This window comes from Macrobrachium rosenbergii, chromosome 16 (assembly GCF_040412425.1).
Source record: "Macrobrachium rosenbergii isolate ZJJX-2024 chromosome 16, ASM4041242v1, whole genome shotgun sequence".
Classification (NCBI taxonomy): Eukaryota; Metazoa; Arthropoda; class Malacostraca; order Decapoda; family Palaemonidae; genus Macrobrachium; species Macrobrachium rosenbergii.
Genome location: NC_089756.1, coordinates 63097778 through 63110277, shown reverse-complemented (window position 1 = coordinate 63110277; position 12500 = coordinate 63097778). Strand labels below are relative to the sequence as shown.

Sequence of the window (12500 nt, the reverse complement as noted above, 5' to 3'; positions counted from 1 at the left end):
TAATATGCTATTTTCAACTGAAATAGTAATGGTATGGTCACATACAACATTGTGTCTAAGACTGTAACCATAAAAAGAAAAGAAGAGAAATACGGACTAAACGCAACCAATCTATGTATAGGTCTCTCAACCTACACCTTTGAAAAATTCGAGGATAAGAAGGTAGGCATAGCATGACACGTTGGATGCTCAAGCTAGATTATCTACTGAAGAGAGGGCAATATTTATCTAGACTTCACATTTGCAAGTGCACAGAGCTGTGCAGGGAAGACCCAGCTTGTAGCACTTGCACCTTTCCCGACAGCCTGCTTTGCATCCACATTTGGTAAGCTGTTGGCAACTCTGGCTAAGGGCGAGTTGGTTGTCCAGAGGACTTGCCATGCTTCACCAGACTTTTGCCATCCCCACTCAGCAGGGTTCTCTGGCTGTGGCTGACACTGGGTGGCCTGCCCCACACACAACCAGCCTGGTACGCAGCACGCTTGGTGTGTTGGAGGAGAGCTCCTGGTTGGTGGAATGGCCTCATATGCCCTTTGTTTTCTGGCAAACATATCAAGTCTAGCCTCATCCACAGTGCCAGCAGTGCTGGATCTTTCATACATAAGTATGACAAACCTCTCCAGGACCTTCAGGTCACTCTCTTCCACTCTGAGAGGGTAGTGACTCAGTTTGGAGAACACAGTGGAGGCCTCTGGAAAGATGTTCCATGTCTGCCAGGCGGTCTTCTTGCCCTTGCTCGGAAGGCTGACACTGTATCACAGCCTGTGAACGCATGGAAGAAGAGCATGCCATTCACCTTCTCCTGGCCCAGAGAGTTGCACAGGTCATGCACAGCAATCCAGCGCAGGCTCTGGCCTTGGCCAAATGCCACCCATAGCTTCTCTAGCCCTAGATTGTGGAGAGTGGAGAAAGCACTGACTGCAACGACAAGAACATCTGTGTCATTTGCTTTAACCGTGATGGTCTTGGCTCCATGTTCTGTGGCATATTTGGCATGGAGAAAGATGCGGTGTCAGCTTCCTCATGAGAGCACTTTTCCAGTCCCTGAAGACTAGCCTCATGAGTGCTGAGGACAGCAGACCCTTTCGTGGCAATGACAACATTTGTGGCAGACATCTGGGCAACTTTGTCTGCCAGGAACTGGAACAACTCTGTCTTGTTGGCATCGTGTCTTAGGAAATTGCGCCAGTTGGATGGAATTGTGTTCTTGTCTGTCACCTTGGCGCCTTCTCCTTGACCACGTTGGAGCCTGGTCTCAGCTTTGAGGCTGGATGTATTGTATACATCAAATACAAGATGTGATGATGTGTACTTGCTGCTATAGGATTGTATCACAGGCAAGAAGTCGCAAAGTGCATAGCCCTCAAAGGTCTTTCCTTTCTTTGGTGGCAAGGCATGGACCAAAGCTGATCCATCTACAATGAGGACATCAGTCTTTGGTTCTTTGTCTTCTAGTGTAACATGACTCTCCAGGACCGAGGTCAGCTGAGACTTCTGACATGTGTACAGCCTACCACCCTCACTAAGGGAAGCTGGGAATGTTTGATTCTCGTGCTGGAAGAATTCCTGCAGATCACATTCACGGCTCTGACAGGATATAAATAGCTTTGAGAAAGCTGGCAATCCTCCTTCAGAAGTTTCTGCTTTGACTGTTCTACAGGAGCAGCTTCTTGCCTGAAGAAGTCAGTTCTGTTCTTCTTTATCGGCTCATAGAAGGAGACTGCATTGTTTGCCAAAGAGTCTGAAAACTTCTGAAATTTAGTGCGGCCTCTGTCAAGGTGTGTCTGTAGAAGTTCTGCTGAGCTGGGGTGGGCAATGTCTTTGTTGTCAATGGAATACAGATCCTGGCTCTCTTCCTGAAAAGGACTTCCCAAGTGTTGCAAAGCCAATGACAGCTTGCTGACTCTCTCCAAGAATGTCTTCTGCGCATGAGGTGTTTGTTCATGGTGTGTTGTCTGCTCATTAGACTCTTTACTTTGAACCTCTGTTTCGTATGCAGACACCAAGCGGATGATCTCTGGGCCAGCCACCATCCATCTTCTGAGTGCTGACGGATCTTCAGTCAGCCCAATGGCTCCGCCATCAGCCTTTATAAAGGCATTGGTCTGCTCATGAGCTTGGTCAAGAGCCATTGCTGAGAACTGGCGACTGGTCTTGTGCACAACAAAGTTGCCAGCCTTGAACTCCTTGTGCAACTCTGGGTGAACTCTCTAGGGTAAGCATGTCCCTGAGGTGAATAGGCAGCCAACGAGCATAGTTTGTATTATTGTTGGAAAAGAAGTAGGGTATCAGCTCATGCAATGCCTGGCAGTAGAGGACAAAATTGGCCTCACGGAAGGACCTGATCAGTAGGAATATCACAAGTTCCATAGACAACACCATGTGCCAGAAGTGGAACTGTGGACTCTGCTGTCTTCGAAGGTCACACCACTCCTCAAACTCTAATGCCTGCTCATTGTTGTTTGCTTTCTCAGCACAGTAGTCAGTGTATGCTGTCCTCAGGAGTTTGTACAAACTAGAGGCTGTAACCTGGTGCATCTGCCGTGTCCTGGTTACACTTGCAGCTGACAGGAAGGATTCTGCAGTTCCAGATGAAGCAACTCCTGCCTCCACCAGAGCTCCTGTCCAACCACTGCCATGAAGAAGAGTACCAAGAGATGTCATTGCTGCCATCTCAATGTGCAGACCACCAAACATTACCAGATACTTGTCTTCGCCATACTGATCAGGCCACTGCCACTGCACCTGCTTTGCTACGGCATAGATTGGCTGATCAGCTGTGATTATGGGTATCTGGCCAGGGTTCAGAAAATCAGTGACATCCTGCACTTTCTGCATCACGTGCGTTTGATCGTAGCAACAGAATGAGCCTGATCACGCAGGAGAGGAAGCAATGAAGTTATGGTTACTTCAAATTCTGGGCTTCTCTTCATTGAAGCGTGATGAGCTGACCACGTCAGATTCACTGCATCATCTATTTCCTGGGTGACTATGACCTTGTCTAGCCACTGATACTCCAGTGCAAGCTGTGGCCCCAAGATATCTGTGGGTGGCTTTGGTATTGCAGTGTTTGGTGGCACAGGGTTCTTTGTTTGAAAGGAAGCTGGTGAGATGTTTGTGAATGTGTCCGCAATTCAGGCACCGACCTCACTTTCTCAGGTGCAAACTTTAGTTGCTGTCTTTCCTGTCCAGTGTTCTCCTTGGTGGGGTGCTGAAATATGGAGATGCTAGTTCCATGGAAGGAGGTAGTGGCAGTAGTTGCAGATGGGTTGTGGTCGATGTTGTCCATCACTGCAGTGGTGAACAACCCTTTTCGCAGTACTGGGGGACAGACCACACCCTCCTCCACATATTTGCTAACTGTGGCATCTCCTAACTGTGCAGAGACCTCCAGTACTCTGTCATAAGAGATACTGAGGCCATACTGATGTAGCATTTCAACCAGGTTTATCTTCCTGGTTTTGGCATAGACTGAGAGTCCCATGTAGACTGGGAATGGTGTTTCTCTGTCTTTGGAGTGTCTATGAGTTGTTGCTCCTCTTTGTATCGGGAGTAGCAGTTGAACTGCATGAGCTGTGCAATGGCCTGGTCTGACTTTGATGCTCCAAATCGTAACTGTGACTTGATGTCAGCCCCATGCTCAACCATCCCTACAAACTGGAGCAGGAGAGGAGGCACAGAATTTCGTACACAAGCCTCAGAAAATGTGCCATCAAACCGTGACTGATGATCAAGTATAGACTTTCTGAGAATATTTGCTGCTTTAGCAATGATAACTGCCTCTGAAAGATCAGATGATTGAGCAAGTGCTTTTCCCACATCCTTTTGAAATGCAAGTAATACATCTCTGCCAGATTTATGAGCCTCAAGTTCTGGAATTTCTGCCAGAAGTTTGTCTTTGAGTCTCGTGGAATTTACACTTGGTGACTCTACACCTAATTGTTCCAGACGTTGTTGGTAGAGGTGGCAGATATCTGCCAGCCGAAATGTGACTGGATCATCTGAACAAAGGTTGTTTTTAACAATGTATGTCATCAGTTCTGACAGAACTAGTGGATACACATCTGATTCTGACTCAGTGCTACCTTGGTCTTTCTCAAGGCTCCTCAGGTAGGACCTTTTTCTGTTGTAGAGGGCACAAAGACAGGCATGGTGATACTTAAACTCCTGTGCAATGACATCCCCACCAGTCAACTTAGCAAGGAGCTTGCCATCACTAAGTATCTCTGCACATTCATGCAATTTCAAGTCAAGGCCCTTAGTACTAGCCTGTCTGAGATCAGATGCAGGTGCCACTTTCTCACAGAAAATGCAAACTTCATTGTCATGACTGGTTCGGCGCAGTTTTGCACGACTAGTCTCAGTGTTGCTGGTCTGGTCATTGGATTGTCGCTTTCTTGCACGGTCCAGTTTAGTGTTGTTAAACAACAAGCGACAGTTCACATGGTATTTTGCTGCATTTTTCCTGAGAGTGGCCTCTATGCCATCACCTTCATCCAGCCTTGCTGGATCCATTATCAGTGGCATTTCATTAATTTCACTGAACATGGGAATGTTCCTTGCCAGCATTGTGTACCCATCATGGTCTAGGACATGATGACTTGGAGGTGATGTCAAGTGCTCACCTCTTTGTCCTTCTGACAAAGACAACACAAACTCCAGTTTGTTTTTCTACTGCTCAATATTGGATTGGCATCACATTCTGCCATGATTTCACTTTTGATTAAGGCCGAGGGGTTATCCTTTTACCACCTTAAACAAAGCACACATTCCTGTATGGGATTCAACTAGGTTCGGTCTCCCTACACCTAGCCCGATCATTCATCCAGTGCCATTTAAGTCCCGTGTGATCTGTACACCATCCGGTAAGTACATGAACCATCATGTACAGCCCCCATACCCTTGGCTCGGCTCTCCCGTGCTGGCACATCCTGTCTATTCAGGTGCGGCTATCTAACTATAGCTGGTCTGGGGCTGTTAGAAAGCATTTGGGACACTAAACTAAACTATACTACAACTACTAGTCTAAGACTACAGGATTAGTAAAGCTGGATTAGCTGGCACTGAACCCCATGCTGAGTTACACAGCAGTGATGTCACCAGTGTGCCCTGGTTGTGTGCAGACATACACTCTTTTACATTTATTAATTTTCCTTCAAAATTGATGAGTTATTCGAAAGAGATGGCCTCATTAGGATCTAAAACCACAGAAACCAAGATCCATGCTTAAAACGATAATTGTTGAACGGGCATTATTTCTCATTATAATTATTGTTTCTACCTTTTCTTGGCAGCCATATAGCCCCATATTTAAAGGTAAACTGTACTGGGAAGCTACAGAAACATAATATTCACAAGAAATAGTATGGAAGAGCTTTTACCATATTGCTAGAAGCAAATACATGCCATTCTAGTGAAAAATTAGCCAAAATCTGTCGATACTGGCCGCCATCTTGGAATTTGGCCGCCATATTAAATTTTTTTGCGTGCCAGCGCCCTTTTCTGATAGAGGGAACTTTAAAGAGCACTTGTGCAAAATTTCATGCTTGTTTCACTATCTGAACGATTCTTATGAAATATACAATTATCTGCTGCACTATAACCCATTTTCCAAAACCATCGCCAACCAATCAGCTTCAAAGAATGGTCGTGACATAAGCAGTGGGCAGGGCTTAGCTGCAAAGAGCGGTGGACGCTGCTATAGTTTGCTTGGCTGAACATTGGTTCTCTGCGTACACTAACCCACCATCTCATTCAATGTGTTATTCAGCTAACTTTAACAGTAGGTAAGATTCATTCCAAATAATGAATATTTATATGATAAAATTAATTATTTTGATACTTACCCACTTTTGAAGTGGAAACCCACCCTGCCTCCCCACATCTTAGTGGGTGGTCATGAAGAATTCTGACGAACATAAACATTCCAACGCCACCTGGTGAGAAACAGGTGATTACAGAGACAGTCCTAGGAGGTTAGCCAAACATTATTTTGTTTTATTTTGATTGCCAGTTGCACCTAATGGCGAGAAGATATAAGCCATCTGGCTAGTACACTTGGTAGCGTCTTGGCCTCGTAATCTCGGGGACCAGCATTTGCTCCCTGTCAAGGGGCGGATAGTGAGACTGTCTTCTGGATGGCTACTGCCAGGAGTGATGACATGGTGGGGGGTTGGGGTTACCTGGCTGACGCCCACCCGAGAGGCAGTATCCAGTGGGAGGACCGAAACCATTAAACTTTAATTAACTTTAAACTTTAACTTTAGCAGTAGGTAAATATCAAAATAATTAATTTTATCATAAAAATTTTAATTTTGCACAATTTTCCTGTTTGCAGTTACTCATAAATTATCATGTGTAAGTTGTGTACTGCTGATACAGCATTTATGTTTGTTGATGTAAAGTATGCTTCAATTTCCAGAAATGCCATGCATTTTACTGAAAGATGTGACCAGGCATGTTTTGAAGGGCTGACTACATATTTCTTTTTACATGTGAAGAAATTATTACTGTGTATGGAAGAAATTAGGTAGAGAGAGTAAATACCTTGCTGTAATTCAATAAATATATTGTATAACTCTCATGGCAATAAATATGTAAATTGAAGGTATTTAGATTTCTATTGACACCTTTTTGTGAAAAAATGTAATGATAACTTTTCATTGCATAAAATAATTTATTCCATTTCTTTTTAGGTTCAGCAAAGGTTACCATTGGGGGCATCTCAAAAGAAGTGAAGGAACCTAAAAATCCCGAGCTTGTTCCTGTTGGTTACTGTAAGTTTTAACAACTTTTTTCCAAAACAAATACATAACTTCATTCTTTACATGTGAAAGCAAACTGGAATGGCCATCCAGACTTATTGATAAAGTAGATAACTACCAACAGGCAGGAGGAAGCCTTGCCCACCTGTCATTTTGCACTCCACTTTGCTTCTGGCCTCCGTCAAGTTCAGACATATCTCAGAACTCTGCCCAACTTTGATGTTCAAACTTTTCATAAATAAACTTGAGCATTCCCATTCTGTCTTTGGTTTTTGGACTGTGTCTTTGTATTATTATAATACAAACCCATTGGTCAGTTAAGCATGCTAGCAAAGGCTTTGGGTTCAGTTTTTCTTGAGGAATAAATACTTATTTTCATCAGAAAGATAGCAGCTTCTGTTAGTGTTCACAACAGTTGTGTTGTTTTCTGATTTTTTATTTTACTAATAGATTTACCTTTTAAGTTTGTAAGGCTGGGTCACTTGGAAGGACTGCGAGAGTTTGGTTTACTTTAGTTAAGGTAATCCTTCCCCCACGGTCTTTCTTTTTATTCTAATGGAGGGAGTGGACTATGTAGTCTTCTTCCTCCTGTAATTTTGGCCGCCTAGCCTTTGTTGCTAAATTCAACGAGCCCTGCAGACAGAGCAAGTATCAACAGAAAGGGAAGGATAGACTCTCTCCTTCCCTTCTTCACCTTCATCATCATCTGTTTCCTTGACCCCATTCCTTTATTACGATTGTGAGTTTAGAGTGAGGGAGTCCACCCTGCATTGAAAGTCTTACTAGGCTTCTTTGAGGGTGCCTTTCCTTTCCGGGTAGGGTGAGGCAACTCAGTCACCACTAGCGATTGTTTTTTCCCAGTTGGAGTTGGCACTGAGTGCCATCCCTCTGTAAACTTTTGAGTTTACCTCAAGTTGAGTTCCCTTTCTCACCACAACTCTTCATGGCCATTCAGTGGAATGGGTGTGCAAACCATTCATGTGGCTCATTTACTTCCAGTTACTTGGCATATGGATCAAGTTTACGGGCAGCAATGAGTTGTAGTGTTCTCCATGCTTTTCTTGGTCGGTTGGCTGTGGTAAAGGGGATCACTTAAACCCTTTTCACTGCAGTCCTGAAGGATTGCATGGAGAGGGATTTGCATGACTCATTTGCATGGACTGTTGGCTCCCATTTACCCGATCTACAGTATGGGTCTGGATTTGCTAAATTAGTACAATACTTAATCATTAGAAGTGTTATTTATGAAACACTGCAGAACAGTGCCATAGATTTAAGACTGTGTGGTGGTGTCTGTGCAACTTTCTCATATTTTAACATGTTTTTGCTGGGACCTTGTAGAGTGAATCATAGTGTGCATTTACTACACAAGGAAACTGGAATGAAAGGAAAGGACTAAAAATGATTGTGGTTGACTAGTTAGGAATTTAGGAAGCTTAATTACTGGTTAGGTAGGTGCCCAGTCAAGTGTTGTTTCCAGATATTGGAGTTGTATGTGCAGATTTAAAAAAAAAAAAACTTGCTGTAAATAAGTATATAGGTTTAGTAGTGATTGTTTTATTTTATTCCCCATGAACTATTGACGTGGTCTATTTCTCTTGCTCTACACCTCTCAATAAACTTATCACAAGTTATCCCTAAAAAAAAAAATACTAAAAACCCCACAAAATACTTGTTTATGGCATCCAACAAGGGGGTATTAGTACTTAGGGGAAGGAGAGTAGTAGTAGTAGTATTCGGCAGTTTTGAACTGGTTTAAGATAAAACAAGGTAATAAAAAAATGGAGGGATTACAGAGATTGTAGAGGGAACTAGAGGAGGCAAGGGAGTGCCTTAGGAGGGTGGAAGCAGAGAAGGAACAATTAAGAGAGAAATAAGGGAAAAGTTGAAAAGAGTGATGAAAGAAATGAAGGAATCAACAGGAGAACAGGTTAGGGAGTCAGAAATGTGGACGTGAGAAGAGATGGAACGGATGGTTAGGGGAGTAGGAATTAATAAGAATGAGGAAGTGCAAGTGGCAGATGTAGGGAGGTTATAGAAACCCAGAACCAAAAGATTTAGATGAATGGAAAGTGAATATAGAGGGAATGGATGTTAAAAGTTGGGATAAAGATAAGAATAGGAAAGTCAAGAAAACAAGTGAGGCTAAGAAGATGACTGAGACAATTCATAAGATGAATGAACATTGTAATTCTCTGTTTTTGCAACTGAATGAGGGTGAGGGTGCATTTAAGACTGGTGAGGAAACTACTGCAATAGGGAGACAAAAAGTTTGAGTGATGGATTGAAAGTGGTACTTAGGAGTATTGTTCAGCTTACTGAACAATCATCTTTTCCAGGCCAATAACCGTATCACTATTATACACTAAAAATAACAGCAGACCGAGAACACTACTCTGTGGAACCAAAGACTCAGTTTTCCAATTTTTGGCTGGAAAATACTGTATGTCAAGTGAGAGAGACATAGCAGATATCTGTAGGGAGTATGAAAGGTATTGTGTGGGGGAGGGGGGTATGGTGAGAATAAGCATCAGTGGTTGCAGGTACTGAGGGATTTTGTAGAGAGATGGTTATTTGATTTTTATAGAATGGTTGAGTATAGGGAAAATGAAGTATGAAAGTGCGAAAGAAAGGATGACCAATCAGGTTAGGCGAATGAAAGAAGGAATGATGAATTTGAGGATGTGAAGATGGAAAAAGGTGAACGTGTTTTGATGTATACCCGTAGATTAGAAATGTTGGCCAGGAAGAAAAATGGGTTCCACGTGGTCTCCAAAGTTGGAGAAAAACTTATTTTTAAACTGCTATATAATTATGTAGAATCCAAAGGACTGTTAGCTGAAAGTCAATATGCACATAGGAAGCAGTTAGGTAGTTGCGATGCTCTTTTAGATTTGGTGTCATTAGCAAGAGAACCTTTCGATTTAGTAAATTATAAGGCACTTAAGAATCTTGAGTGGATATGTTTTAGGATTACTTCAAGATTTCCTTACTAGTAGGGAGCAGCAAGTTGCTGTTGATGGGATCCTTAGCCAACGAGACCTATTAAGTCTTGAGTTCCACAGAGTAGTGTTCTCGGTCCGCTGTTATTTTTATTGTATACAAGTGGTATGGTAATTGGCCTGGAAAAGATGATTGTTCAGTAAGCTGATGATGCAATGCTCTCTTGGTGTGGGATAGTCTTCACTTTTGTGAAATGAAGCTGCTCTTAGTCTCAATCGTGACGTGGAGCGGATTAGTGAATGGTGCAGTGGGTGGGGTATGAGGCTGGATTTCAATGAAACAAAAAAGCTAGTGATTAAGAGATGTCGTACAGATTTGCCACCCCATCCTCCCCTTCAGTTGGATGAGACTTTGCTTAATGAGTCTGAAGCTTTAACTATTCTTGGCATAACTTTTGACTTGCATCATACTTTTGAGAAACATCTAAAGAAAGTGTCAGCAAATGCTGCACAGAAGTTGGATATTTTATATAAGGCCTAGTGTATTTATAACAGTGATAATCATGAAACCTGTTTTAGGTCATTTGTCCTTCCTTTAATGGAATACTCTTCTCCAGTGTGGTTGTCTGCTTCTGCCAGAGATTTATCACTTTTAGAGTAGTAGAGTGGTTCGTGGTGGTAGGTTTCTTTTTCCTAACATTAGCAGTTATGACATTGACCATTGATGGATGGTCTCTTGTTTGTCAGTTTTTCACAAGTTGTTTTTGAACAGAGATCTTTCACATTCACAATTGATCTGTTATCCTCTTTTCTTGCTGAGAGCAACCACATTTGTTAAACAGCCGTACCAGTATGCAGTAAATGTGCCTCACTATTGAACTTCTCAGTTCCTGAGGTCCTTTATTCCTCACACTGTTGAACTGTGGAACAGTCTCCTCGAGGCTGTTGTGCAACTGAAATTTTGAAAGTTCAAGGGAAGATGTAATGCATTACTACCCTAAAACAATATCTATTTACTGTATTTGTTAATATATTTTTCACATCTAAAAACTGATCTCTTCTCTCTCTATTTCCTATTACATTCTGTTACTTCTTTGAAATGGACACCATGTTCGTTGGAAGCTTGAACTTCAAGTCAGTGGCCCTTGTGGGCATGTTCCTTATGAATAGGGTTCATGTTCTGAATAATAATAACAACAACAGTACCAGAGTATAAACAATAATATAATGCAAATGAAGAAATTCCTGTCTGTGGTTCCTGATACAGTGGCTGAATTTGTGAATGGGGAGTAGATAGATAAAATGCAGAGAAAAGATTAAAAATTAAATGGAACGATGTGCTAGAGATAATGGAGGATTTTGAGTTGGAAGACGTGGAAGGTAGTAGGAAGATGAAGCGTATACTGTGTAGGGGAAATGGAGGGATTGAAGGATAGGCTTGAGCGTGGGTCATTCCAGTATGTAGTGGTAGGCCACTTTTTGGTGGCTATCAATGATTTTGTAAGAGGACCAAATGAATATAGAATGGCTTGTAGTAAAGCAAGAAGTAAGAGGAGAAGCAGTAGTAGGAGAAGGTAGGATAGGAGCAGAAGTGTGAGTTATGGCCAGAGTGTGAGTGGGAAAAGGAATAGGCAAAGGAATGTGGCTGGTGGTAAGAAAATGGGCATGACAGAGGTTAAATCTTAATGGTGTGGAAGAGAAAGGCAGCTGGGAAAGAGTGAAAGTGTGTCAGTGTATGCCCATAGACTTGAATGTTTAGCCAGAAACAAGTATAGAGATCACTATATTCATAACAATAAGATGTTAATGAAGTTTCTGGCTACTGTTCCTGATTGTGTGGCAGAGTTTGTAAATGCTAAGCATAAGGAGAGGATGCAATGGAAGAATGAAAGATTAAGGTGGAATGATGTGCTTGAGTTACGGCCGCCACTAATGCTCAGTTATACCTGCGCAGTTATGCCTGTGCAGGCAAAACGAAGCTTCAGTGGGTTCAGTTTTGCCTACACAGGGCAATTGTGCAGGCATAACTGCGCAGGTATAACTGAACGTTAATGGCAGCCTCTAGTGGAGGATTGTGAGATGAAAGATATGGAAGCCAGTAGGAGTGAGAAGTGAGCATATGTAGAAAGAATAGAGGGACTGAAGGATAGGACGCAGTGATAGGCCATTCTTTGGAGACTATGAATATTTTTGTAAGAGGGTTGAATGAGCATGGAATGAATAGAAATTACAGGAATTCGCGAGGTATGAGGAGAAGCAGTGGTGGAGTTAAGCAGGACAGATAGAAGTGTGAGTTATGGACGAAGTGTAAGTAGGAATAGGGATAGTAGAATAAACGTGGACAGTGGTATGAGAAGAGAGGTGCAGGAAATAAAATGTCATATGTGTAGACAGGCAAGACACAAGAAAAGTATGTAGGTGGACCTTCGGAACTTGTTTTCACATGTGGTCAGGTAGGACACTGAGATAAGGACTGCTTCAAGTGTAGAGGCACTGGACATATAGTGAGAGCTTGTGATTTGCAGAGAAACAGTTAGTGTGCATGGGAAATGTGGATGACCAGGAAATTTTGCCTGGATGTGTGAGATGCCAAAAACTAATTGCATGATGTGGGATTATAGGCCATGTTGCTGGAGTATGTAGAAAGTCAAGTCAGAATTTAGGTGTGAATGGAGTGGACCACAGAACCATGGAAATGGAGTAAGGAGAGGGTTTGTTGGGGGTACACTCTCAGTGGTTGAGAGTGTGAAAGTGACGAATGTGAGAGAGGGTTTTGCATTTATAAGTGTAAATT

General features: G+C 42.5%; 1 protein-coding gene across 7 annotated transcripts in view; it reads left to right on the top strand.

Moving 5' to 3' along the window:
- LOC136847478 (von Willebrand factor A domain-containing protein 8-like) overlaps window positions 1-12500 on the top strand; it is a 737466-nt gene that overhangs the window by 125101 nt on the left and 599865 nt on the right. For all 7 annotated transcript variants that reach the window (XR_010855764.1, XM_067119221.1, XM_067119220.1 and 4 more), the window contains exon 3: window positions 6696-6776. Coding sequence is in view for 6 of the 7 variants with exons in the window: in XM_067119221.1 (XP_066975322.1) it covers window positions 6696-6776 (81 nt within the window). In the remaining variant the exon portion in view is untranslated. The remainder of the gene's footprint in view (window positions 1-6695; window positions 6777-12500) is intronic.